This window comes from Planococcus citri, chromosome 5 (assembly GCF_950023065.1).
Source record: "Planococcus citri chromosome 5, ihPlaCitr1.1, whole genome shotgun sequence".
Lineage (NCBI taxonomy): Eukaryota > Metazoa > Arthropoda > Insecta > Hemiptera > Pseudococcidae > Planococcus > Planococcus citri.
Genome location: NC_088681.1, coordinates 36989460 through 37014210, shown reverse-complemented (window position 1 = coordinate 37014210; position 24751 = coordinate 36989460). Strand labels below are relative to the sequence as shown.

The following is a 24751-nucleotide window of genomic DNA, read 5'->3' as shown; positions in this document are numbered from 1 at the left end:
AGAAAAAATTAATTGAATTAGGTAAATCAACATTTTTTGAGCTTAAATACCTACTTTAATTTGGGTGTTACTTTTGAATAAAAATAAATTAATTTTATAACAAAATGATTTACTTACCTATCCTCAAATTAAAGAAGCTCTGCCAGTAATTTATTCGCCATTTCTGTATAAAATTGCAGGTTTCTTTCCTCCCACCCACTTGATAAGTATACAAATCGCTCTGTAAATAGATCTTTTTACCCCAAAAATTAAATAAATTCGTTCATACTTTGATGAAAAGAAAAAAAACATACAGCGGAGGTGTTTCAAAGCTCGTCATTTATAATTATACATTTAAAATCATTAAAACTAACCCACCACGCTCATTAAATAAAATAAATTAATAATTCCGGAAGTATTTAGCTATTTTTTGTTCGCAGTACTACGATCAAAGCCGGAAATTTGGTAAGTTGGTGGGTAGGTAAGTATTTTTTTGCTTTGACTTTTTTATTTGCACGTTTCGTTTCAAGTTATGAAGAATAAATAATAATTTACACGGTACTTTCATCCGAATACGTACACACCTATCGTGTGTCACAACTCATTAATATAGAAAAACCACAGCAATGTGAAAATGATGATAGAAGCGATAAAATGTGATGATATCAAAATAAGTTATATTCGTACCTACTCGTAATTTAAATATTCAATTACTTTTGAATTAGAAATTGTCGGTTATGTGGTTAAGTACCTAGGTACCTATTTAATAAGAAAAACCAAACTGTTTTTTTTTTCTCTTTCATTGTATTATGAAAGCTGCTCTAGCCCAGTTATCATTTAATTTAAACACTTGGGAGTCTCTAAAGACTTTATTCCCCTGTGTAAAGGTATTGGGCTACATTTTTTATTGGAATTTTTATACTAATTTTGTTCTCTTGATTGTTTCAGTCGAGTTCTCCACAGAATCAGAAACGAAGAAAGAAGACGAATAAATAACTTCTTCATTTTTTTATCTCTACCTTTTTTTTATATTACTCTGGAATTTAGTGTTTTTATGTTTGTGGTATTTGCTTTGATGTGTATTTATGGGGTATCATGGTGGTGGTATTTGTTAAATGAACTATTTCTCGTAAATGGCGTAATATATTTTAAATTTACTTAGCTTCGTCTATTAATTATTATTTTTTGTTTGCATATTCCAGAATATTGGGAGTTCCTAATGGCATCTTTGTCCGTATCTCAAGAATAACATCTCTAAAGTTATTTCCAGCGATGTTTTAATCGCTTCCCAGTTATAAAAAATACTAGAAGTATAGCTTTATTACGTTTTATTTTTTAGTAAAATATTAAGTATTTCAGAAGGTTTTTCTTTTTTTCCTATTTTTGTAAGTATAAGATTATATTATAAGTACAGAATCAAATTGTTCGCCTTTTCGTGTCTTTGAACGTTAAAGTATCGAGGTAAATATATTTTCAGTTGTTGTTGACGAATATCTGCGTGTTTTTTATTATGACGCAATAAAGCGTATTTTTTCTCTCCAGCTTAATGTAAAGTAGGTACTTTACTCGAGATGGAAATTTGTTTGCGTAAGTATATTCTCCGGAGGTTGTGTATTTTTGTGCTTTTTCTTTGCGAATGATTGGAAATGTTTATGATGTTTTTCATTTTGTATGAAGTTATTGAACAATTTTAGTATGAAAAGAAAATCGCGATTGTTGAGGAATTGTTGGACAATTTTTTTTTGTGGATTGAGAGTAGATTTTTTATTTAGAAAATTTGTTTTCAAAATAACTGCATCGTGTTTTCAAGAATATTATTTAATGTTTCAATTTTTATTCAAGTGAAATTGCTCCAATACAATTTAGTTTCCAACAATGAGAGGGAAAAGTTTCAGGTTGACCATACTTACTTAAAAAAAAAAAAAAAAAAAAAAAAATGAAAAAGCATTTAAAACTGAACAATTTTTTCAATTATCACACAATATTGGATTAAAATTTCGCTTCCTCCTTCTCAAATACTACTTAGCACTGAGTTTTTAATTTTTTTCAATAAGAAGGAAGTGCTAAAAATTTTCCAATGTGCATTGATGTTTGATAAACCATCATCTAAAATTTTAAAAAAAATTCTCCAAAATTGTTTCATGAGTTGCAGTAGCTTTTTCTTATCTTACAAAACTTTTCAAATAAAATTTTAGATAAAAATGGAAACAATTCGTGAATTTTTTTGAGAAAGGAAGAGAGAGGACAAATTATCGTGAAAGGTCCTAAAATTTGAAAGCAAAAATATCCAAAGAAAAACCAAAAAGAAGTTAGCCGAGCTGGTAACTCTAATTCAAAAAGAAGTGTGATTGAAAAGACCCAAAAAAAGTAAACTAAAGTAAAAAGCACTCTGAAAAAACTGCTATAAAATAATAATTTGAAAAATAAATTTGAATCTCTATTTTTTTTTTCAATATTCAAGTTCAGATTGAGAAAAATATTACGTTTCAGCAAGTATTGTGGTACATATGTACTAAAATTGTACTTACCATGCTTCGATTTCCCCTTCTCTTAGGTTTCGATATTTCCAATAGGGAAATTTGAAACGTCTGCGGTGTCGAATTTTGCTTATTGCTTGGTCCACATAAGACCTCCACTTTGTAATCGTACAATTGACGTGAATTCCAATTTAAATGCCTTCTTATATTAAATAGTTGTAAGATATCTTTGATATGGGTGTTTCCAATATAAAGAAAATATCTTTCAATGAGCAACTTCATTCTGCAGATTTTCAACCTTTCTTTGTTTTGTTCATCGAACAGAAGAAAACTTGTAAATTTTCTCTAACAATCGATGTTCAATCGCGAAACCGCAAATTGTATTCATTTAAATTCCATTTCAAATCAAACCGAGTGAAATTTCATTCCATCGTATTGTCGTATTTCTCCTCATTACTTGCACTAATGCTTGGTGAGTAAATCATTTTTTAAAATTTCAAAAAAAAATTGAACGAATTCGAAATGAAAAATAATTTATTAATTTTAAACACACATAAACAACACAGGAACTATATTAAAACATTTATAATTCAAAGAAAAAAGGGGAAAAAATGAGAAAAAAAAGGGAAGGAAAAAAACGAAAGAAAAAAAATTACAAAAGCGCGTCGTGATGGTTAAATTCGAAATTATGAGGTCGACTTCGTACATTATTATTGGTTCTTAAAGTCGACATGCTCCTTTGTCGATTACTGGACGAGGTTAAAGTTTCTGTACAACTGGAAGGTTCTTGGCTCTGTTGATTGCAACAGGTGACCCAAGAAAAGGGTGGTACTTTACTGAAAAATACATAAAATCTGTAATCAGTCAAAATCATACATTCGCACGTGTGAGCTGAGTTGCCAATACGAATGTTCTTAGGTAACTTATTTTATATCCCTTCTAACTTAAGTAGGTTCCTCCTACCTATAAGAAGCATTTTGTATAACCTCGTGCTGTAAACTTTCATTCAACGTGCGGTTATTCATCAAAAAAGGGGAAAATTTTGGGCTTTTTTTTGTTCCACCAAACGATATGCTCAGTTTAGCTCGCGGCAACCTTGAAAAAGAAATCTTTCAAGCCTTTTCGTATCGTAGTAGTAGGTAAGTATTGACTTGTAGAAAATAAATGACACGGAATGAAAGTTTTCGCTTTCAAAATAACCATATTCGCACTTCAATAATACAAAAGAGCTTTACAAGCGTTCGAATACACCTATCAACTTTTATCACTTCCTTGTGACCAATTCGGCTAAAAAATTACAAATCTAAGATGGCGCTTTTAATGGCATTGCCGAAGACGACGTCATTCGCGAGAATTCAATAAGGTTGAAGCCTTCTTTATTTTCTGCTCTCCCTTTCTTATTATGTAGGGGTTTTTTTCCCGAAGGGCGACGAAGGCTATTCGAATTACGTGCTGCATCGATTTTTAATGAATTTGTACGGCTTTTTCGGGCTGGAAAATTGAAAAAAATTGGCGCCTTTGGAACACTGGCTGTGGAAAAATTTCACTTGTAAAGCCTCCTTAATGGTAGTAAACATGAAAATGATTGCGTACGAATCGTTCTTTTATGGTTATTTAATTGCGTACCAGTGTATGCTGGTTCGACGTGACTCTATAATTCCAGCTAGGTTTATTGTTGTAAAGTCTAGACGGTTTTTAATATTTCGGCATTGAGCCGAGAATATTATCAAGTTCAAACAGGAGAAAAAATTGCTCACCTTAAGGAGTTACATATATGCGTTGAAAACAAACAGTAAATGACCGGATTGGCGGCGGAATTCAGCGGAGCCAAACTTTGGATGAAAGTTGCTATAGCTATGTTCGTTTGGGTGGTTGGAATGTAACCGTATACTTGTAATAGGTCGAATACAATGTAAGGACTCCAACATAAAATGAATACTGTAAAATAAACATCGTTATTTTACTACCTACCTATCATTTTACTATCGCGTCTCACGATCCTTATTCCTTTTTTCACGAAAGCCTACCTTACCTATATGACATAAGTTTGTTGTATTCGTGCCAAATAAACTTACCGAAAACTATTACGAAAGTCATTTTTACAGTTTTGATTTTCGCTCTCGGGATTATACCTCGTGAACTTGACCTTCGAATGTCATGGTCTTCGTGAGCTGAGAAATAAAAATGCACGATCGATATTTAGATATTAAACTCCTATGTCGATTTTTTCGTTCATTCATTATGTACTCGTAGGTAATGCGAACTTACGTTTATTATTGTCCAAACGTTTGACGGGCGAAAGGGTTTTGCTTTTGGTCCATATTGTATACACGATTATAGTGTAGCAGGCGGTTATGATGATGGCTGGTATTAAAAATACTGTTATAGCAACAAGTGTCATGTACACTTTCCATTGCCATGGTTCCAGTTCGATCCAACACTGTGTTTTTCCTTTAAATTAAACGAATCGAGCTTAACAAGAAAAATAATATGAAGTGGATCAACAAGTAAGAATATAATGTAGGTATGTACTATAAGGGGACCTTTACTATCTCACTGTCAACTCCGATTTATCTGAAATTTGGCTCTCTGAAAAGGGCATTATTCCCATCTTGAAACAAAATTTTGAATCAGCCAAATGCATTTTTCATTTTTTTTCTTTTTTTGAGAAAATGGCGGAAATAAGGAGCCCATTGAATGGGAATACATTAATTTTTAATTTTAATTTTTCAAAAATGGTAAATCTGGAGGTGAAATTCTAAAAATCGGTTTAGGGTCATTCCACGTCAATTCGGCCAAGAAGTGGTAGGGGGGAGGGTCAGCGATTTTTTGAAATTTTTCTTGTGGAAATACCTTTCAAAGGGATTACCAATGGCGCAAATCGCAGCCCTCTAGCCCTTTTTTAAAAACTGCTAGGGGGTGTCAAAGTTTTCAGTGAACTTGAAATACCTATCATTCATTTCAGCCTGTGGATTACTCGATAACCACTATACCTACCAAAAGGAACTTTTTCCAATAGTTAGGGGTTTTGAAAGGCTTTTTGGTGATATCATAAAAATCAGTGTTTCCACTTTTTTTCGTACGAAAAATTAGCTCAAAAAGTTTCAAAACGTAATTTTCATATCGTTCCGACTCTCCAAAATTCTGAAAAAAATGTATGATAGGCAACTTTTCATGCTGAACAACATATTAAAAAATTGGGATGGCATTACTTCGTAGAGTCAATTTTAAAAAATTGAAGGTTTGCGAAAAAATGCGATTTTTTGATTTAAAACATGAAAAAAAGTGTTGATTGGTGAAGTTGACCCATTTGACCCCCATTATTACGTAGGTATCCGCTAAAAAAGTTGAAAAAACCCTTTCAATTGATGAAATGAACTCATCACGAAAAAATCAAAATTCGAAAAAATTCAATTTTCAATTCTAAACATCAAAACATGTTCAAATTTATTCAGTTGTCTTATTTTAGCCTCTTTCTGGCGTATTTCATGAGAAAGTTGATAAAAATCACACTCGTAGCTAAAAAATTGATATTCGTTTATTTTTTGAATGTTTTCGAATTTTTTTCAAGTTCACTGGATACTTTGACACCACCTAGCAGCCTTTAAAAAAATGCTGGAGGGCTGCGATTTGCGCCATTGGTCATCCCTTCAAAAGGTCTTTCCACAGGAAGAATTTCAAAAAAATGGCCAACCTCCCCCTTACCACTTTTTGGTCGAATTGACGTGGAATGACCTTTTATCAAGACTCCCTATTCATCCACCTGAGGCCTTCAGCGCTGGAACTTTTCGATTTGAACGAAACCAAACTAGATGGAAAGAGCAAATCCTAAAACCCTCGAAATAAAAATTTCAGGCACTAAGTTCATTTTTGGACTTTTGACGAATTTTTCGAAGTTCTAAAAATTCAAAAAATCTGTTTGTGAACAATTTTAAACCTTGTTCATAAGATATAAATTTTTCTGAGTGAAGGGAATCGATTTGTTTAGTTCTTAGAATTCGATTCATAGACATCGACAACTACTAGTTTTAGGCCATTTTTGGAGCCTCCTGCTTTTTGTCATTTTTCTCTAGAAAATTCAAATCACTGCAGTGGAATAACTAAAAATAAACTTGAGCTTTTATAATTTTGGCCGATGCTTATTGGATACTCTCTCGATTGTTTTAAGTATACTTATCACAAAATTTTAGTGCTGCTTCAAAATTGAATTTCTTACCGTAAATTCCAGAATAAAGGTTCTCAGAAAAAGATGAAAAAAAGCAAATTTTCAAATAAGGTATATATGTATAACAAGGAAAGTTTTTAGAAAGATATCTTGTGGCGTATTTACACAACTAACCAACTCGAAAACAACCACTCTTTGAACTTTTTGGAGCCCAACGAACTTTCAAATTTCTCTAGGAATTTTTAAATCTCTCTGGAGGGGTCAAAGATGAACTTTAGCACCTATAACTTTATTGGTCGGGACTTCTACGTATTTTCTCGACTGTTTTAGGTAGCGAAATTTCAGGAGTTCCTGTTCAGGAGTAAATTTTCGACCGATCTGTAAAGTTAAGAAAAAGTAAAAATTTGAAAATTGGTCGGAAATTCACTTTTGAACTGGTACTCCTGATATTTTGAGGTGATCACCTAAAACGGTCAATGTTATAGGTGCTCAAGTTCATTTTTGGTCTTTCCAGATCCACTACAGTGATCTGAAATTTCTGAAAAAAATTGAACAAATCGCTGGAAGCTTCAGAATGACCCAAAATTCGTAATTATTGACGTGTAGGAGTTGAATCAAAGTAGTTATCCACGTTGCTGCACTTTGCTCAAAAAATTTATATCTCACGAAAAAGTTTGAAAATCGCCCCTAAAACAGCTTTTTAAAAATTTTAAAAATTTGCTAAAAATCCAAAAATGAATTTTAGAACCTAAAATGCTGTTTAAAAGGGTTTCAGAATGTGCTCATTTAATCTAGGTAGGTTTAGTTCAAATCGGAGAATTCCAGGTTTAAAAGATTCCCAGTCTCTTGCAAGTTTGTGATCGTTTTCAACGCCCTCAAATACCTTACCCACAATAATATGTCATTAAAAAAAACTTTTCATTTGAAATTCCTTTTCTCAGAATTCAAATCAAATGAAATCAAAGTAGATATTTCCACTCAATCTGTCCCTACTTCCATTCAATTTATGAGGAAGCAATAGAATGACTAAGACATAATAATGATATTATGTTTTCAATAAAAATTATAATAATTATTTTGAATCCTCAGGGAAGAAAAAAATAGCGCTACGAAAATCGAAACATTGTAATGTTATTTTCATATCAATTGCTGTCTTCAAAAATAATTTTCCTTTTTTTTAAAATACGTTTTATGCAAATTTCTTGTTCAAAGGGAAGAAAGGTATGGAGGAATCGCCAAACGTGGTCCATTGCATATTTCTATCCACTTCCATTGAATTTTGTTGAGAAAATTCTGATTTTTTTTCAAACATGAAAATTTGAAATTAGGCATTCATCAGAAAAATTTTTAAATTGGAGAATTTCATTCCACATACTTTGTTGCATTAATAAACTTAGATTTCTTATACGTACGTTTTCGCAAACAAAATTTGACCAAAAATGTTTTCCACTTTCAATGTTTCCTAAAATAAAAATTTCGTCTTCCCCTTCAAAAAAAATGTAATATCATTCGTGCTCTAAATACGTAAATACGTATTTCAACGTGAAAATGAAAAATAGCATTGTAGGTATTAGATAACCTTCTCTGTTAAAGAGTAAAATTGCATTACTCTTCACTCGAGGAAAATAGTTCAAATTGTCTACCTAAATTTTCCAATTGGAATATAATTCTTGGAAGTCGACAATTTCCAACATATAAATGCATGCAAATTGAAAATCAATCGACCCTTTTAAACGATATAGAGAGAAAAATTTCTCAAGCGTCTTCTCGTATTTTCCAGACAAAACTCCTCGAATAGAACAACCGACAATGTCATCGACAATACAATTATATGAGAATATGAGAATATGAGTACTCGTATATTCAAACACCTTACACCTCCTAGGTAGGCAACTTATTCGACGCATATGTCAAATAAATTAAGTTGTTTATTTGATATCACGCCGGAGTAGGCGATTTATATAGCATTATTATGTTAAGCTCCGGATACCATTGGTTATGCAATTTATTCGACGTACAAGGCCAATAAGTTGTCTATTGTTCTATTTTTAACTCGGTTCAGTCAAACTGAATATTGTCGATAAAATACCAAGATCCGGATGTTTTTCTGTCACAAACATGTTTATTTTGTACCGTTGACGAAGAATAGTGAAGAGAAGATTGAAAAATTGCTCTAATGAGGTCAACTTTTCCTCGGTAAGCTGTGTATAAAAAACTAAAAGGAGATTGTTTTGTACTATTTAGCGATAGGGAATGCGATTCTAATATTAGGTATACTTTACCTTGTATAACTTTTTCTTCATAGAGTACGATGATTGGAGAGGAAAATAAAACGCTTATCATCCAAGCTGAACCAATTAGTATTCGAGCTCTTCTCCCTGTATTTTTCAAATAACAAAAATACCTTTCAAAACAGATACAATAATAATTTGAAAAGTACCTACGACATATTATAAGTATAGGTACAGGTACTGATACCTACATTACCAATAAAGACTGGGTCTGCTTTTCCATGCTTATACATAATACCCGAGTGTCAGTCGAAAGGGTATTTTTACCTAAGAAAGGGAATTTCTATTCGGTACCTAATCTTTTGTTAATGTACTCACAATGGAGGTTCTTAATACACCTCATCTCGATATTATCAAATTACGTTGTTCGATTTTGTGACTTGAGAAAAGGCGAAGCAGAACAGGGGGAAAAGCCTTAGAATTTTTTCATCTACGTTTTCAATACGTATACCTACATTCGACCTTGTATCCAAATATGAAAAACACGTCGTGAAATTTCGCTGCCAAGGATTCTTCGAACGTAGGTACGTACAATATGAAAGAAAAAGAGAGGTATTCGTCGTCGACTTGTTGTTTTTTTCGCCAACTTACATAAAATATCACGGTATAGCGGAGCTTTTGAAGGGCTTCGGCAATCAGAAAGCTATTAATGAAGGTGATAAAGTATGATTGGTGCGGGAGATAATCTGTCGTCGGGAAATATTAAGAAAGTTGGTGGAAACGGTTCGAGCCAGCCAAGTTTTTGTAATAAACTAACCACCATACACAGGAACCACGATCCTGTGGCTGTGGTCTTGTCCCTGTTCCATACCATACCATACACGAAATATTAGAAAGCGACGCGACGATTTCGCTGGCTTTTTATTTCATTACATTTAAAAGTATATAGGCATAAAAGTTTTTGCAGCGACGCAGGCAGCTTTTCAAATGGTCGTTTATTTTTTACTGTCGCGCGTTTCTCTTTGGGCGAGAGATGTGCAACGCACCCACCGAACCTTGTTTTTCCTCTTTAAATAGGTCGCGCGTCTCTTTGATTGTATCACTTTTCAAAAGAAAATTTTTTCCGACGGTTTTTTCCTGACTCTGACGCGGAATCGGTGTGTGATTTTTCGATTTCAAATTGGCCTGCCTATCTACGTAGTTCCGGCTTTTCCTCGATGCGAATCTTTTAACGGGATTAAAAATTTGCAATTTATGGTTAACAAATTTAATCTTATCGGTAACGAAACTTACAACTGCCCGAGAAATTCATTGGTCTGGTGATTGCGTCGAATCTGTCTATACTCAATGCCACCAATACATAAGTCGAAGAGTACGTTACCACGGCCTGAAAAAAAAAAAAGAAAGAAAGAAATGTGTGACCTCGTTATACTTGGCCCTTTATTTTTTGCGTCTTATCTTCCGTCACCAAAGTGGGAAAAATTTCATCTATGTTGCCTACCTGTAAAAATCGTATAATCTTACAAGCTATTAAACCAGCCTTCCATGAGATTGATATCCTCCATACGATATCGGTTAGAACACTTATTAATCCGACTAGAAGATCTGAAAGCAAATGTGTTTTTTAATTAATTCCCCAAACGTCGCCATCGCCATCTCGTATGTACTGTGGATTTGTTATCTTTTTTCTCGTTTATAAGCCTCGTAGGTGATTCATCTGCAGTATAATGATTAATTCGTATACTTTACTTACCGTTCCAAATAGCTAAGGTATAGAGGTACCTACTTATAATTATGATGAATATTTTTTTTTTCGAAAACGTCGACTTTTTTTTTAGATATCTCGTGAGAGTGAAATAAAATTGACCGATCGATTTGTTCTTTCGTAGTACGAACTGCTAAGCGGTTTATAACAGCGGAAGTGATAAGAGTATTAAATTTGTCATCGTCGCGTCGTACAAGTAGAAGATGAGTGTGTCTTTTTCGACTTTTGAGAGATGGGAATGCAATGAGGGCAGTGAGATACATGCCACTCTATTACATTCATTTCTTCTTTTTTTTTATACTCATATACCTATACCTAAATGCAGGGTGTCTGTAGAAGTGGATGTTCAATCAAAAGATCTATTCTGTTTCAAAACCATTTCAAATAGGTACAATCTCTTTTGACCTAGCAAGCTTAATTTTTTCCTACCTACGAAATCGACTTTTCAAATTTCAGAATATTGTGTGTACATTGAAGATTTAGTGAAATGTGATTTTCAAAATAATAATGAACCTTCAAAACTCAATATTCATTATATTTTCCAGGCAATTTAGAGCCTCCAGAGCCGAGTGTCTAGAGCGTGATTACCTGAGAATTAAACTTTTCAAAAAATAGATGCATACTAAAATTTTGGAAATTATTGAATATGTTGGTAGTCTGCCTAAACAGAGAACAATAAAAAATCAGATAAAGTAAATAATCATGAGAATTTTTGTGATTAACAAAACTTTTCCTCATTTTTTCGTCAAATCACTGCATTTTTTTTTTTTTTTATCATCATTTCAATAAATAATGCCTATCCAAGGCATTTGTATTTGAATTAAAAAAATCAACTATACTCTTGGTCTCTCAAACCTATACAGATGGAACTCTATTTAAGAAACTACCCAAAACATGATCACTCGCCCCATTATTAATCAAGAGTCATTACTTAGAACTGTTATCAATCTATCAAGAATATAACTTATGCTTCACAGATGGTTCAAAAACTTCTAACATTCATACTGGTTATGCTTACTCAATTAATGACAAAGTTCTCAGCTTCAAAATACACAACTGTGTCTCAATTTTTACTGCTGAACTCACTGCCATAAAACATTGACTAATAGATACCTATAATTTCCTTTCAATCAGAAAATAAAAAACTCTTAATCCAAAGCGACACTCCAAGTTCACTGCTATCCATACAAAACATTTTTTCTGACCATCCCATAGTCCAAGATATCCATAAGTCCCTTTTTAACCTCCAAAATTGTGAACACATACTTTTCAACCGTCCTCAACTGAAACAAAACAGACTTACACTACAGATGAAAGAAAACCCACCCACTATCCCTGACGAACCCTCTGAAATACAAAAATTCATCTCCCTAATAAAAAACACCAACCTCACAAACCAAATCTAACCCCCTCCCTCCTTTTTACGGGTGTAATAAACTTGTAATTATAAACACTCCCCCCCACAAATGCAAATTTTATTTGAAAAAAAATTCAGCGACTTGACGAATAAATGAAGAAAAGTTTTGTCAATCAGTCAATCACAAAAATTCTCATAATTATTCACTTTATCTAATTGTCTTTTTTTAATACCTACTTTGTAAAAATCGTTTTCAACGTTTTTTTTAATTTTAATATTTTGTTTCTTTTTCACCTTTGAAATTATTTTTCACTTTACTTTTGCTCAATTTTCCAACTTTTTTCAATTTGGAAAGTATCTTTTCAAATCGTTTCTACAGATGTTATTTTTTATTTAAAATTTTTTTCCACTAAAAAATCGGTCAGTAATCTGAGTTTTTAAATATTTTTGACCTCTCTCTTTTTCAAAAAAAAAAAAAAACTCATTTCTCGACAATTTTAAAAATTTTCTACACTTTGAATACAGGTATTTATTCACTTTTGGGACATTTTTCTATGTATTTTGTAGAACTCGTTTCACCTGATTTTTGCAGCATTTGTTCAAGTCTTGAAATAATATTTTAGTAACTCTAAATAATGTTCTTAAGCTACTGCCAAATTTACCTCAATTTTGCTAAAATTTCATCAATTTTCGACGATTTTCTGTTACTTTTAAGTCCATTTTTGCGTTTTTTATGATGTTTTTTTGAAATTTTGCTCAAATTCTGAAATATTTATCAATTTATAGTCGTTTCAACTTTTTTTTATGTTGTATAATTTTTCTAGAATTTTGTTACTTTTTGATGTTTGAAACACAATTTCAACAATATTTCATGCTCTTTTCGCTAAATTTGAGCAAATTTTATTATGTAGTTTTCAATACTTAATATTTATCAATTTCGATGTTTCTTTTTCAAATTGAATTTTTGACATTTTAAACGTTATTTGACGAGTTTTGCCAAATTGAGATAAATTTTGCTTTTTGAAACATTTTGCTAAGGAATAATTTTTTGGTGGGTTCAAAATAAAATAATTGGTAGATACATAAAAAGAAAATTTCTTCGGATGATTCAGACTGGACTATATCTTTTTGGTAGCAAGTCAATTTGGATTTTTAATTAATTTTCTTTTTTTTTTTTTTTTTTTTTGTGTGGAAAGTAGGTAGCTCAATTATAAAAGAATTTTATCACAATGATTAAAATGAATTTTTGGAAATAATTTCGAATGAAAGATTTCAAATGAATTTCTCTCTTCAATAGTGAATTTAGAATTTTATGTTTGTCTTGTCGTAGATTTTTTTTTGAACTGGTATTGAATCGAGTTTTGGTGATGATTTTAAATTGGAATTTCTTGTGTTGATTTTCACTGAATTTTGCTGAGGAATTTTAATTTATTCGTTCAAGTTGATTTTAGAAAACTGAGTTAAAGCTACGAACACCTCGTAGGTTTTGAGTTTTCATTTCTTCTTCATATGTGTTTGGAATGCAATCTTTCATTTTACACAATTTTTTACTTTTTTTCTACTTGAAAAAATATATTTTCAAATGTTTTCTAGTTTTCTTCTAAATTTTGTTGATATTTTTCTTTCTGTATGCAAGTTTACTTCTAGATAATTTATGATATTTTTTTTTTTGCAGGAGAAAAAACACTAAAATGTTGGAAAAAATTCCGAAGACATCTATCATCGCACCTGCTTAGGTGTTTGCTTTTCTTGAACCAGTGGTAAGTAATACATTCCGCTTTACGAGTATTTTCAACTGAAATAAGAATTTTATTGGGCTAAAATTCAGTGCAATAAAAAAGAAAAGGTAATTTCTGAAAAACATATTTCACGTCTTAAAAAGGGCAAAGGAGAATGGTCATAAAGAATAGACAAATTTTTGACCATAATATAAATCATTGAAAATAGCAGCACTACTTTAAAGTTTATCACATAACATACCGCTCCATAAAACAATTCCATATAAACATACGCGCGTGTGTAATAATTTGCATAAGCGATTCTTCGCAGGAGCATGGTTCGAGAGAATAATCATTTTTGGAATTTTGTGCCAAATAGGTTAATATTTTGAAAACGAACAAACGATTATTTGACGAAATAATATAGCCAATGAAATTGAGCGGCGATCGTAACTCGTGAAAGTATATTTCGTTATGGCTTACACGAGCTCATATTTTTTGTAATTTATACTCGTAGGTACTTTTGATTGATTCGTATAGCATTTACGAAAACAATTTATGAAAAAATCTTAAAAGTGATTCAGTGAAAAAAAAACAACAGATCTACGTTATCCAATTACGTTACGAAAAAAAACACATGCACTCGCGTATTTCACAAACCTAACCTAACCTACTATATAATTCGATGTGAAAATCATGTTTTTGATTTACATTACCTTTGGGGCCAATGCAACAAACCACAATTTAACAATTGTTGTCGGAAAATAAAGAGATATGGTGTTCTACGGTGAAAGATCCACCCGTTTATGTATGATTAATGATTAAAATGAACCAACCGCGAGGTGAATAGGGGTACTTTAACTGGCCAGTTAATCCGTTAACGTGACTAGAAAGAGTTGAAAATTGCGCTCTGTTTTAACCGACCATATTACATTGTCATTTTTAAGGAAAAAAGGATGTAATTAAAAAGATACAAAAATAGCGTACGTATCTTTGAGAGTTTTTACTCTCTTAATGAACAACGTGTTCGGTCGACGAACTCGAATACCAACTGCTGTATCGCGTGGTTCACTATCGTATGTGGAAAATGGTGTACAATTGAGTTTTCCTTTAAAGGGAGAAATTCATTTGGTATCGTTTGATCGTGAAACTTGAGAAATGTGACGATTTCTCGTAACTTGAAAGATATTTTTGAGACTGTTGATGTGGAATGATTTTGAAAGAACTATCATTTAAAAAGTTCGAAGAATAATTTTTTTTAATGTGAATTTTTGGAAAAGTTTGAGAAAGTAGGTACCTACTGACAAATTTTCCAAATACCTAATACATTTAAACAATTTTGCTGAAATTATCATCTATGCGTTTAAAAAATAACATTTTTTCATTTCTTGCAATCAAATTTCATCTTCCACCTTCCAAATTATTGACTGATAATATTTTTAATCCACTTTGGAATCTCCGGAAAATTTTGTTCAAATCAGAGAAAGTCCAGTTTAAAAAGTTTACTCGTAAGTTCACTATTTTTTTAGGTCATTTTTTAATTTTAAAAATTTTCCCAAAAAATTGAAATATAATTTTTTTACAAATTCTACAAGGTGGTGTACAGAATGGTCTTACAATTTTTTTTCGTCTCCACCAAAATGTCAATCCCACAAACTTTGCAGCTCATTGAATACATAATTCTGGCATTATAAGACGTAATATTTTTATAACCCCTGTATCGAAAAAACGACCCCTCGTGTGCAAAAAAATTACATCACTTTTACGTAGGTAACTCAGCATTTTTTTTTTTTTTTTTATGAACACAAATGTGTGCCAAATCGATACTTCCCCGCCCATCTTTCACATATCCCTGACCACCTCAAAACATCACACTTTCTTCCCTCCTCACATGGCTGAAATTTGCACCACCCGGTATAAAGATACCGGAGGCGATGATAAGGTATAAATCAAATAAAAAGGAGAAAAAATACGTTCCGGCGGTCATCTCTCGTACAACGGATGCATTTTGCTTCCAGATTAACATTAGGAAAACAAACTTTTCCGCCAACTTTTCTCTACCTCTTTTCGTTGTTTTATTTACGAGCTTTTTGATGCTTACATCGTTATTTTCTTTCGTTATAGTTCTTATCGTTGTCTTACCCCTCGTCGTAGGTAACGACATTTTTCTTTTTTACTCGGATAAAAGTTTTTTTTTTCGTCGCGAGCAAATTTTACACATAAAATTTTCCAAAAATTTGGCACCGTTTAGAGAAATTTTCCTCGTTTAAAAATTTCGCTAATTTTTTATACTTATTGTTGTCGCGTTATAAGAGACACATACAAGAGAAAAAGTGAGTTTTAAGGGGTGCAAAAAAAAAGGAGGCAAATTTTCTACATGCAATTTCAGTGTGCCCTGTCCCAACGACTACGACGACGTAACCATATCGCACGTAGAAAATAGAGGAAAACGGTAAAATATACGTTAATGTAGGAAACGGAAATATGGGACGATTTTAATGCGCTTGAAATATGACAACGACTGAAAGAATGTGTGGCTGTATAACATACTATATACTATAAGGTAAAGGAATGTGAAAAAGAGAGGTAGAGTAATGTTCGTTTTTTTTTGCTTCTGTTTTCCACCCTTGGTTCACTCTCTCCTGCGTTATTTTCGGTGTAATTCGAGAATATAAAGAAAAAATAAATGATAGGCTTAAACAGTATTCGGGGGACTGAAAAGAATAATAATTCTGTTGGTACGTCGAGCTTTTACCGCAAAACGAATCGAAATAACAAACGATATTCATTAGTTGTATAACTTTTCTTTCTTTTTTAACTTTTTTTGTTTTTTGGCCCTTTTTTAACGTATATTTTCAAAATGTACTACTCATATCGTGGATAAAAACATTAGATTTGTAATAATTACCTAGGCATTAAGTTACGAGTTTTTTTTTTTTTTTTTTTTTTAAATTCGTATTCAATCTGTCGAGAACTTTATTAATCGTAGTACAAAAAATGGCCCAATGTCTATCACGTAATATGCTATTAAAATAAAAAAAAAATCAGTGCCAGTGACAGTTTGGATTTTACTATGGATTAGTTAGATATTTTTATTGCCGGAATCGCCTCGTAGAATCTATGTTTTACAAGCTCCAGTTTCCGCGAAGAACACGCTCGCTATAGCGTGTTCCCCTACCTATTTGTACGAGTATATTGCCGCGGATGCTGTGTTTCAGTATGGTTAATAAATTTATTGAAATTTACTATTACCTGCAAATGCCAATTGCATTATGAAATAATTCATCCTCGATTTCCTGGAATTATTCAGAAATAACGCCGCTAATACCGCGCTATTCCCCAGCACAATACTGAAGAACATGATCCATAAAACCGTGAATTGAATCGTCTGCAAAATGAACATAATTACGCATTTTAACGAGGCATGTTTTTCATTGTTTCGAATATCGTAATGTAGCTACGACTACGAGTATAATAAAGTGTAAAATGAGCCGAGCGAAGAATACCGTCTAATTGATCGAGAGGCTTATTTTGATGCTAAGGCATTGTCTCTCTCGTACTTCTTTTTCTTCGCAAGAATGTGGAGAATGTGGAAATTGGTGTTTTCGATTTGGGAATACATATTGTGTTCTTGAAATTGCCAGTAAATTTTCAGGGATTATAAAAGTGAACAGTAGGTACATAAATATTTTATGTACTCGTAGTTGGATGTTTTGTAGATGGTTGGATAATTTTTGAACCGAACAGAGCTGAATCGAAAGAGCATGCAAAATCACCAGCCAAAAGTTTGGGTGCTTGATGGCTTTTTAAAAATCAAAATTCGACACAAAAATGAAAAAAAAATCAAAATTTTACCAAATTGACCCAGAAAGCTGAAATTTGGTGTGTACCCTATTTTGGACATCCCAAATTGATTAGAAACGGTTTCAAACCACTTTGAGAAGTTCTGGAGTTTCCAGCAGATTTTTAAAGTTGGAAATTCCACGAAATTTTAACCAACGAAGTTGTAAATCTAAAATTTATATCAATCTTACGAACATATATTTATGAAAATACCTACCCACATTTGGGCGAACTCTTTTGAAAATGAATCAAAACTCTAAAATCGATTTAACAAATTTGGATTAGAGTTAAAGTAAACTACCATTTTTGAACACGAAAAATGATAAGAATTTTGAGTACTTAGAGTTTTAACTCAAGGAACCTCCCTTGAGCCCCACGTTGGGCGCCATAAAAGTATACAGGGTGATTCGGATAAGACCTGAAAAATTAAAACCACGTATTCTACTCATAAATAGGAGTAAAAAATGTTATACACACCATGGACCAAAACCGCTTCATTTCGGAGTTATTGACCTTTAAAGGGGGCCAGCTGTTTTCTTAAAATTGGGCGTTTCGGCGTCTCTATTGAAAATTTTTGGGGGGTAGGTGGTGGAAAAAGTGAAGTGAGATCTCAGAAATGTAGAGTATCATTCTTTTCTGTTTTGGTCCATAACTTGATGTTTTGAAGTCAGAAATGTGTTTTCTTAGATGAAAAACAATCAAAACTTGAAGTTAAATTAAATTATTTCGAATTTTATTAATGATTGCGGTAGTACTTCTCATTCGACACTCATTAAACTTTAATTTCTCTTTTTTGGTCCATTGGATGCTGAGTAATCAAATTTTTCAATTTTGACAAACTCTCCAATTTTTTAGAAACTAATGTTTTTGAAGGTTTCCTGTACTCAATTATCAATTTCAAATACTTTTATGAAAAAAAAAATGCTATTCCTCAATAAAACATAATTTATCTCAACCAATATGCTCACTTTGGCAACATCGCAAAATTTGTCACGGTAAATTACGATTTCGTTTCCTAAAAACAATAGAAATTGCTGGTTGGTAAACGATTGCACTTCAAATCAAAGTAGGAAATCGTAACTAAGGAACACTTTTTGATAACACTCTGATTTGAGCTATGTAACAATGCGTAACACATAAGGGAAATGTAAATGCGGTGTTGCCATATTTTACACAACTTTAATTGCAAATATCTCATTAAGGGTTGGTTTTTCAAAATTTTTGCAAAGGAAATTTTTTCTCAATTCGACGAGTAGAATATGTGGTTTTAATTTTTCAGGTCTTATCCGAATCACCCTGTATGTGATATAGGGATAAGAAAAATTGAATAAATTTTACCAAGGAATTGAATGGTTCGAGTTAAATTGTATGTGGGAAAATAAGTATAAGAAACCGATTCGCAGGACCACTGTGACTAACCAACTCAACTCTTATAAAATTCTTACTTTAAAAAAATCGAACCCTGAATAGATGACTCTTTTCAAGGAGTTCCCCTTTTTTCAACTATTTAGCCAAACTTTCATAAAATACTACATACTTACATACTTACCAATAGGGCAAAACGCCCTGACGTCACAAGGTGTATAAATGGTGGTATCTCTTGATTCCCCTTACATATTGTGGGCATGTTGCTAGTGATTGTTCTGTCCTCTTTGCATTTTGATATGCCAAAACTTTCAAACCATCTCGAGGATCCCATTATTTTATGGCTCTAAATTGTAGAGAAATTTGTTCCCTTTCCAACGGTAATAAATTTTTTGAAATCCTCAAAGGTCTTCCTTGAGAAAATTGACTTAACGAGCTGAAATATGTAGCCAATTCAACATATTTTTCTGTACACTTTGAACTTTGAGGCGACAGAACTTTTAAACCATCTCGAGGACCCCATTATTTTATGGCTCTAAATTGTAGAGAAATTTGTGCCCTTTCCAACGGTAATAAATTTTTTGAAATCCTCAAAGGTCTTCCTTGAGAAAATTGACTTAAGGAGCAGAAAAATGCGGCAAAATTCAACTCATTGTTCTGGCAGCTTTGCACTTTGAGGCAACAGAACTTTTAAACCATCTCGAGGACCATATTATTTTATGGCTCTAAATTGTAGAGAAATTTGTGCCCTTTCCAACGGTAATAAATTTTTTGAAATCCTGAAAGGTCTTCCTTGAGAAAATTGACTTAACGAGCAGAAAAATGCGGCAAAATTCAACTCATTGTTCTGTCAGCTTTGCACTTTGAGGCAACAGAACTTTTAAACCATCTCGAGGACCCCATTATTTTATGGCTCTAAATTGTAGAGAAATTTGTGCCCTTTCCAACGGTAATAAATTTTTTGAAATCCTGAAAGGTCTTCCTTGAGAAAATTGACTTAAGGAGCAGAAAAATGCGGCAAAATTCAACTCATTGTTCTGGCAGCTTTGCACTTTGAGGCAACAGAACTTTTAAACCATCTCGAGGACCATATTATTTTATGACTCTAAATTGTAGAGAAATTTGTGCCCTTTCCAACGGTAATAAATTTTTTGAAATCCTGAAAGGTCTTCCTTGAGAAAATTGACTTAACGAGCAGAAAAATGCGGCAAAATTCAACTCATTGTTCTGTCAGCTTTGCACTTTGAGGCAACAGAACTTTTAAACCATCTCGAGGACCCCATTATTTTATGGCTCTAAATTGTATAGGATTTTGTCCTCTTTCCAACGGTACTAAATTTTTTGAAGTCCTCAAAAGTCTTTCTTGAGAAAATTGACTTAACGAGCTGAAATATGCAGCCAATTCAACATATTTTTCTATACACTTTGAACTTTGAGGCGACAGAACTTTTAAACCATCTCGAGGACCCCATTATTTTATGGCTCTAAATTGTAGAGGATTTTGTCCTCTTTCCAACGGTACTACAGATTTTGAAATCCGTGAAAGTCTTCCTTGAGAAAATTGACTTAACGAGCTGAAAAGTAGAAGTGAACAGCATTGTTTACAGCTATACTTGTAAGGTTTAGCCCACGAAACCAAAGGTGCAAGTATGCAACCTGAAATGCGCGTTTTGCCCTATACAAATGCCATTGCATCTCGTCACTCGTGTGATCGAATTTGGAAATAAATTCAAAGTGACCGAAAAGGAAAATTCAATGCTCAAAAACGCAGAATTCATTTCCTCTTTTTTTTGACAATTTTGACAGCTTGCACAGAAAAATTGTTGTCACATGATTTTGATTTTAGAATTTTTAGAATCTGCTTTAAAATTTAAAAATTGGACCTACTACGTATTTCTATGCAGGATCAAAATTTTTTATCAAAAAAAAATTTCTTTGAAAGACTAGGTATTGGACTACATAAAAAACGTATAGGTACTCGTAATTTAAATTTTTGATCACTTTTAAGTACACTTAATTTATTTTTGGAATTCCATTTTGAAAATTGGATTTCTTAATATCTAGGTATTTACTTACATTCAAGTGAGACAATTTACTTCCCATCTTTCCTCCAAAATTCCAAAAAGAGATGTCAACATACATATTTTCAAAATTATTGTGTTTTTGTACTTTTCACAAATTTTTATTTTATCCAAATTGATTTTTTTTAAAAGTTAGAAACAACTAAAATTTTATTGATTAGGTATCTTTTTTCGAAAAATTTTTAGTATTTTACTAAAACTATTCTGAATCTCGAAATTGCATAATGATATTTTCTCAAAATTGAACCCTACACAACGTATAACCCCTGGGTCATTCCACCTCAACTCGATCAACGTTTTTGAATCATGTCCTTCAATTTCGCTCAATTTTTTTTTACAATGTCTACGCACCATACGTAAGAAACCCGCAATCAGTTTGGTGGCGGGTGGGGGGCTTCAATTATTTTCACGTTTTCTCGAGGTAATCAACTTCAGCAACGCATGTCTCCAAAGCTCTGATATTTTGATCAAAACTGATTTCACAGTTCGAAGGGCATTGCATTTTGAACTTTTGAAGCATTTTGAAATTTTTAAAACTTTAAAGTTAAACTTTCAAATTGAAAGTTCAAATTTCAAAATGGCGTTGTAAGTGGGAGCTACCATTTAAAATTCTGAAAAAATTTTCATAGATATATGTACCTTTTGATGCTTTTTCGAAATATTTAATTTTCGAGATGGGAATTTTTAATGGAAAAGAAGCACCTCCTCCCCCAAATTTGGGCAAAACTTTCAAAAAAAAATCTGGGGCATGTGATATATTGAATTGCACGTTTTCGATGACGATTAACACGAATATGACGTCAGATTTTTGATTGGACCCCATACATGGCCCCCAGCACTTCCCCAAAGGGGGGTAAAAGTCGTATAAACGGTTTCAATCGTGTGACACATGAAACAGTAGGTTTTCGGTATCGCTGAATACGAATATAGCCATAGTTTTTCAAATTGACCTCACCTATGGCCTCCAGAACCTCCTTAAATGGGCAAAAGTCCAACAATAGGTAATGATTTCAATTTTGAGTAGTTGAGATTGTCAGAAAAAGACTCACTTGAAAATTTTTGAAATCTATTTGTCAAACTCTGGGGAGGTGAAGAGTCTAGTAATTACTTTTGTAATGATTAAATGCAAAAATATGAATACTTATGGAAAAATAATTACCAAACTTCTTGAAAAAAGATTGTCAATTCAACCGCAACGGTCTTTTCAAGTAAATACAATGAAGAAATGACGCTGGTTTGTACATATTTTTTGGGGTGGGGGTGGGGGGCTCACTTCAACAAATTTTACAATGTTGAATATTTTGTCATTTTAAAGCATGCACTTTGTGTTTTTGTTTTCTGTTTCTTTTTTTTAAACATTATCTAATCTATTTTTTTTTTTTTTTTTGGTTACTGAAATGAAATCGATTCTTTATGAGAGAGGTATTTTTGAAAAGCATAAAAAAATCGGGTTGAAAACGGCCAAATATATAAATTTTTAACTGAAATGTAAATTTCACCCTTTTTGGAAGGAGTAGAAAGTGATCTGGCGATCTGAGAATTTTGTTATGGGGTTTTGAGCCACCGGTACCAACTTTCATCAGTTAATTTTGAAATCCCAGCCGGAAGCTAACGCACCATCTTGCCAGTAGTAAAACTATATTCTTGTAAAATTTTCGTTATCCTCACATAACTTAGCAAATCGCGTAGCAATTCACCTCCGTATACTACGATGTTATTTCATGTAAAAATATTCACGTTGCTGACAATCTCTTAAATAAAATGTCACTTGGGTATTAGAAATCCCTTGAAAAAGAAGAGTTATGCAATTGTGTACCTACCTACATCTTGAAAATGTTCGTCTATGTGAAAAGTTACGTTGTTGTCGTTTTTTTTTCAGCTAGAATTTTTATCGAAATCTTTCATTTTCCCAGACGTTTATAGTGACTTGGATAGGTACGTAGGTTACCTACTGAAACGTTAGCAAAATTGTCTATTTACTTGTACAAAAAGCTCTGGAAAAGAGTGTGCGCTTTGTTAAAGAGGCATTTCCATCGCAAATATGAAATACGAGTACGAAACGAATGATTTGAAAATATATTGCAATCGCTTCAAAACAGAGATATAGTTTGATCGGTTTGATTGAAAAACTATCTACGTCTGCAAAGTTTCGAATAATTTTTTCGTTAATTTAGAAAACTCTGTAGCAATATTTCGATGGCGTTATTGGGGTGGCAATACTAGTTAAGAGCCAGACACATCTCATTTTTGGACTGAATTGCATTTACTATAGTTGGTTGGATTCTTTGGTAATTGGTATGATTCATCGTGGTGGAATTGTTTCTCGTACAGTAACTTAATTTTCATCTCTTTACTTGCGCCAGTTTCGAGCCCTGGCTCGTCGTCTCAATTTAATATCTACCAAAATCTCGTGTGTAATTTTAATACGAAATAATTCCAAGAAAATCTACCTACCTAAGTAGGTACCTATTCCTTTTTCCAATCTCAATTACATTCGATGAAGTTTCATCAAAGTATCATAATAAATCATTTTCGAGAATCGATTTCCACTACGAAGAGTATATTTTTCATTCAAACTGAGTAAAACGGTAATAAAATATTCCTATTAAATTCCATCTCAATAGTATCGGCGAAACGATAAAAATGGTTATAAATCGTTCCGAAGGAGAGGAGATTTCGTCGATATCGCATTTTCAAGATATGAACGTATCGCTGGAACGTTATTACGAACGAAATGTGCGGTATTATCTTATATGGGGAGGAAAAGTTGACGAAAAAATTTGTCGGCCGTTTGTTCATCTTTTCAAATATGAGATATACTACTTATGATGATATAGGCTATAGGCTCAAAAAACGAGGGATGCCTTTTTCCAAAAAGTATGTAATTTGACGTATTATTAAAGGGCTCGATATTATATCATATATCATAAATCGAAATACTCGAAATATTGGACTACTAAAACAAAACAGCTCTCAGGGGTTGAATAGACTACTCATACGACGAGTAGGTAGAGGTAGGTACTTCATGAGCGACAGATATTTGGATGACGCGTTTATACTCGAGAGATTCTCGTATATAATTAACGTCTCGTTCTTACCAGAAAAATGCTCAAATGTACATCGTAGTAGTACAAAGTACAAGCCTCGAGACCGCGGCGAATGGCGATGACAGTTTAGTATCTGGAAATTGTTACGTTTGGCACACACGACACACGTCCATAAGCGATCGAGAGACGAGATGTCGTGTTATTAAAATGTATAAACTATGCGAGATGAGTTTAATCTTAATAAATAAGTCGTTATTATTCGTAATTTCGCGTGTCTCTCTAGATAGATTATCATCTGTCTCGATCTCTTTGTAGAATTCGCGCAATTGTTTAAGAATTATAGCAACACTGACGCTTGTACGATGCTATATGTGTGGAGTTGTGTAGTGTGTAATACTACATACTTACTACGACTACAAGGCGTGTACCAGATGTATAAATAAATTTAATTAATACCGTAATATGTAAGTATAAAGAGGCTGGTACCTCGTAAAAATAAAACGAGTTGATACTGTTTTCCGGCGCACTTCCATTAAATGCGATGAAACTAAAATTGAACGAGTCCGATTGGTTTCTAGTAGCGTAGTCCAGTGGTTCCCAGCTTTTGGCGTTTATGTGGTATTTATCGGTGTGGCTCTCGTTCATGGCGGCCATTTGATGCGTTAATGGTGCATTTTCGGACTTGCGATGATACGCTGAGTGTGATGCATCTGTAAAATCAAA

General features: G+C 32.8%; 1 protein-coding gene and 1 long non-coding RNA gene across 4 annotated transcripts in view; one reads left to right on the top strand and one right to left on the bottom strand.

Moving 5' to 3' along the window:
- Positions 1–2972: 2972 nt before the first annotated feature.
- Positions 2973–24751, bottom strand: part of LOC135849425 (cardioacceleratory peptide receptor-like) — a 124546-nt gene continuing 102767 nt past the window's right edge. For 2 of the 3 annotated variants that reach the window (XM_065369863.1, XM_065369864.1), the window contains exons 4-12: positions 24515–24738; positions 16945–17080; positions 10354–10457; positions 10146–10239; positions 8904–8999; positions 4725–4907; positions 4532–4627; positions 4214–4394; positions 2973–3310 (exon numbers count right to left, since the gene is read on the bottom strand). In XM_065369863.1, the coding sequence (XP_065225935.1) occupies positions 3109–3310; positions 4214–4394; positions 4532–4627; positions 4725–4907; positions 8904–8999; positions 10146–10239; positions 10354–10457; positions 16945–17080; positions 24515–24738 (1316 nt within the window). In that variant the 3' untranslated portion in view covers positions 2973–3108. The remainder of the gene's footprint in view (positions 3311–4213; positions 4395–4531; positions 4628–4724; positions 4908–8903; positions 9000–10145; positions 10240–10353; positions 10458–16944; positions 17081–24514; positions 24739–24751) is intronic. The other variant, XM_065369865.1, reaches the window with a different exon arrangement.
- Positions 13653–24751, top strand: part of LOC135849426 (uncharacterized) — a 109262-nt gene continuing 98163 nt past the window's right edge. The window contains exon 1 of the long non-coding RNA XR_010559533.1: positions 13653–13734. This is a non-coding gene — a long non-coding RNA (uncharacterized LOC135849426). The remainder of the gene's footprint in view (positions 13735–24751) is intronic.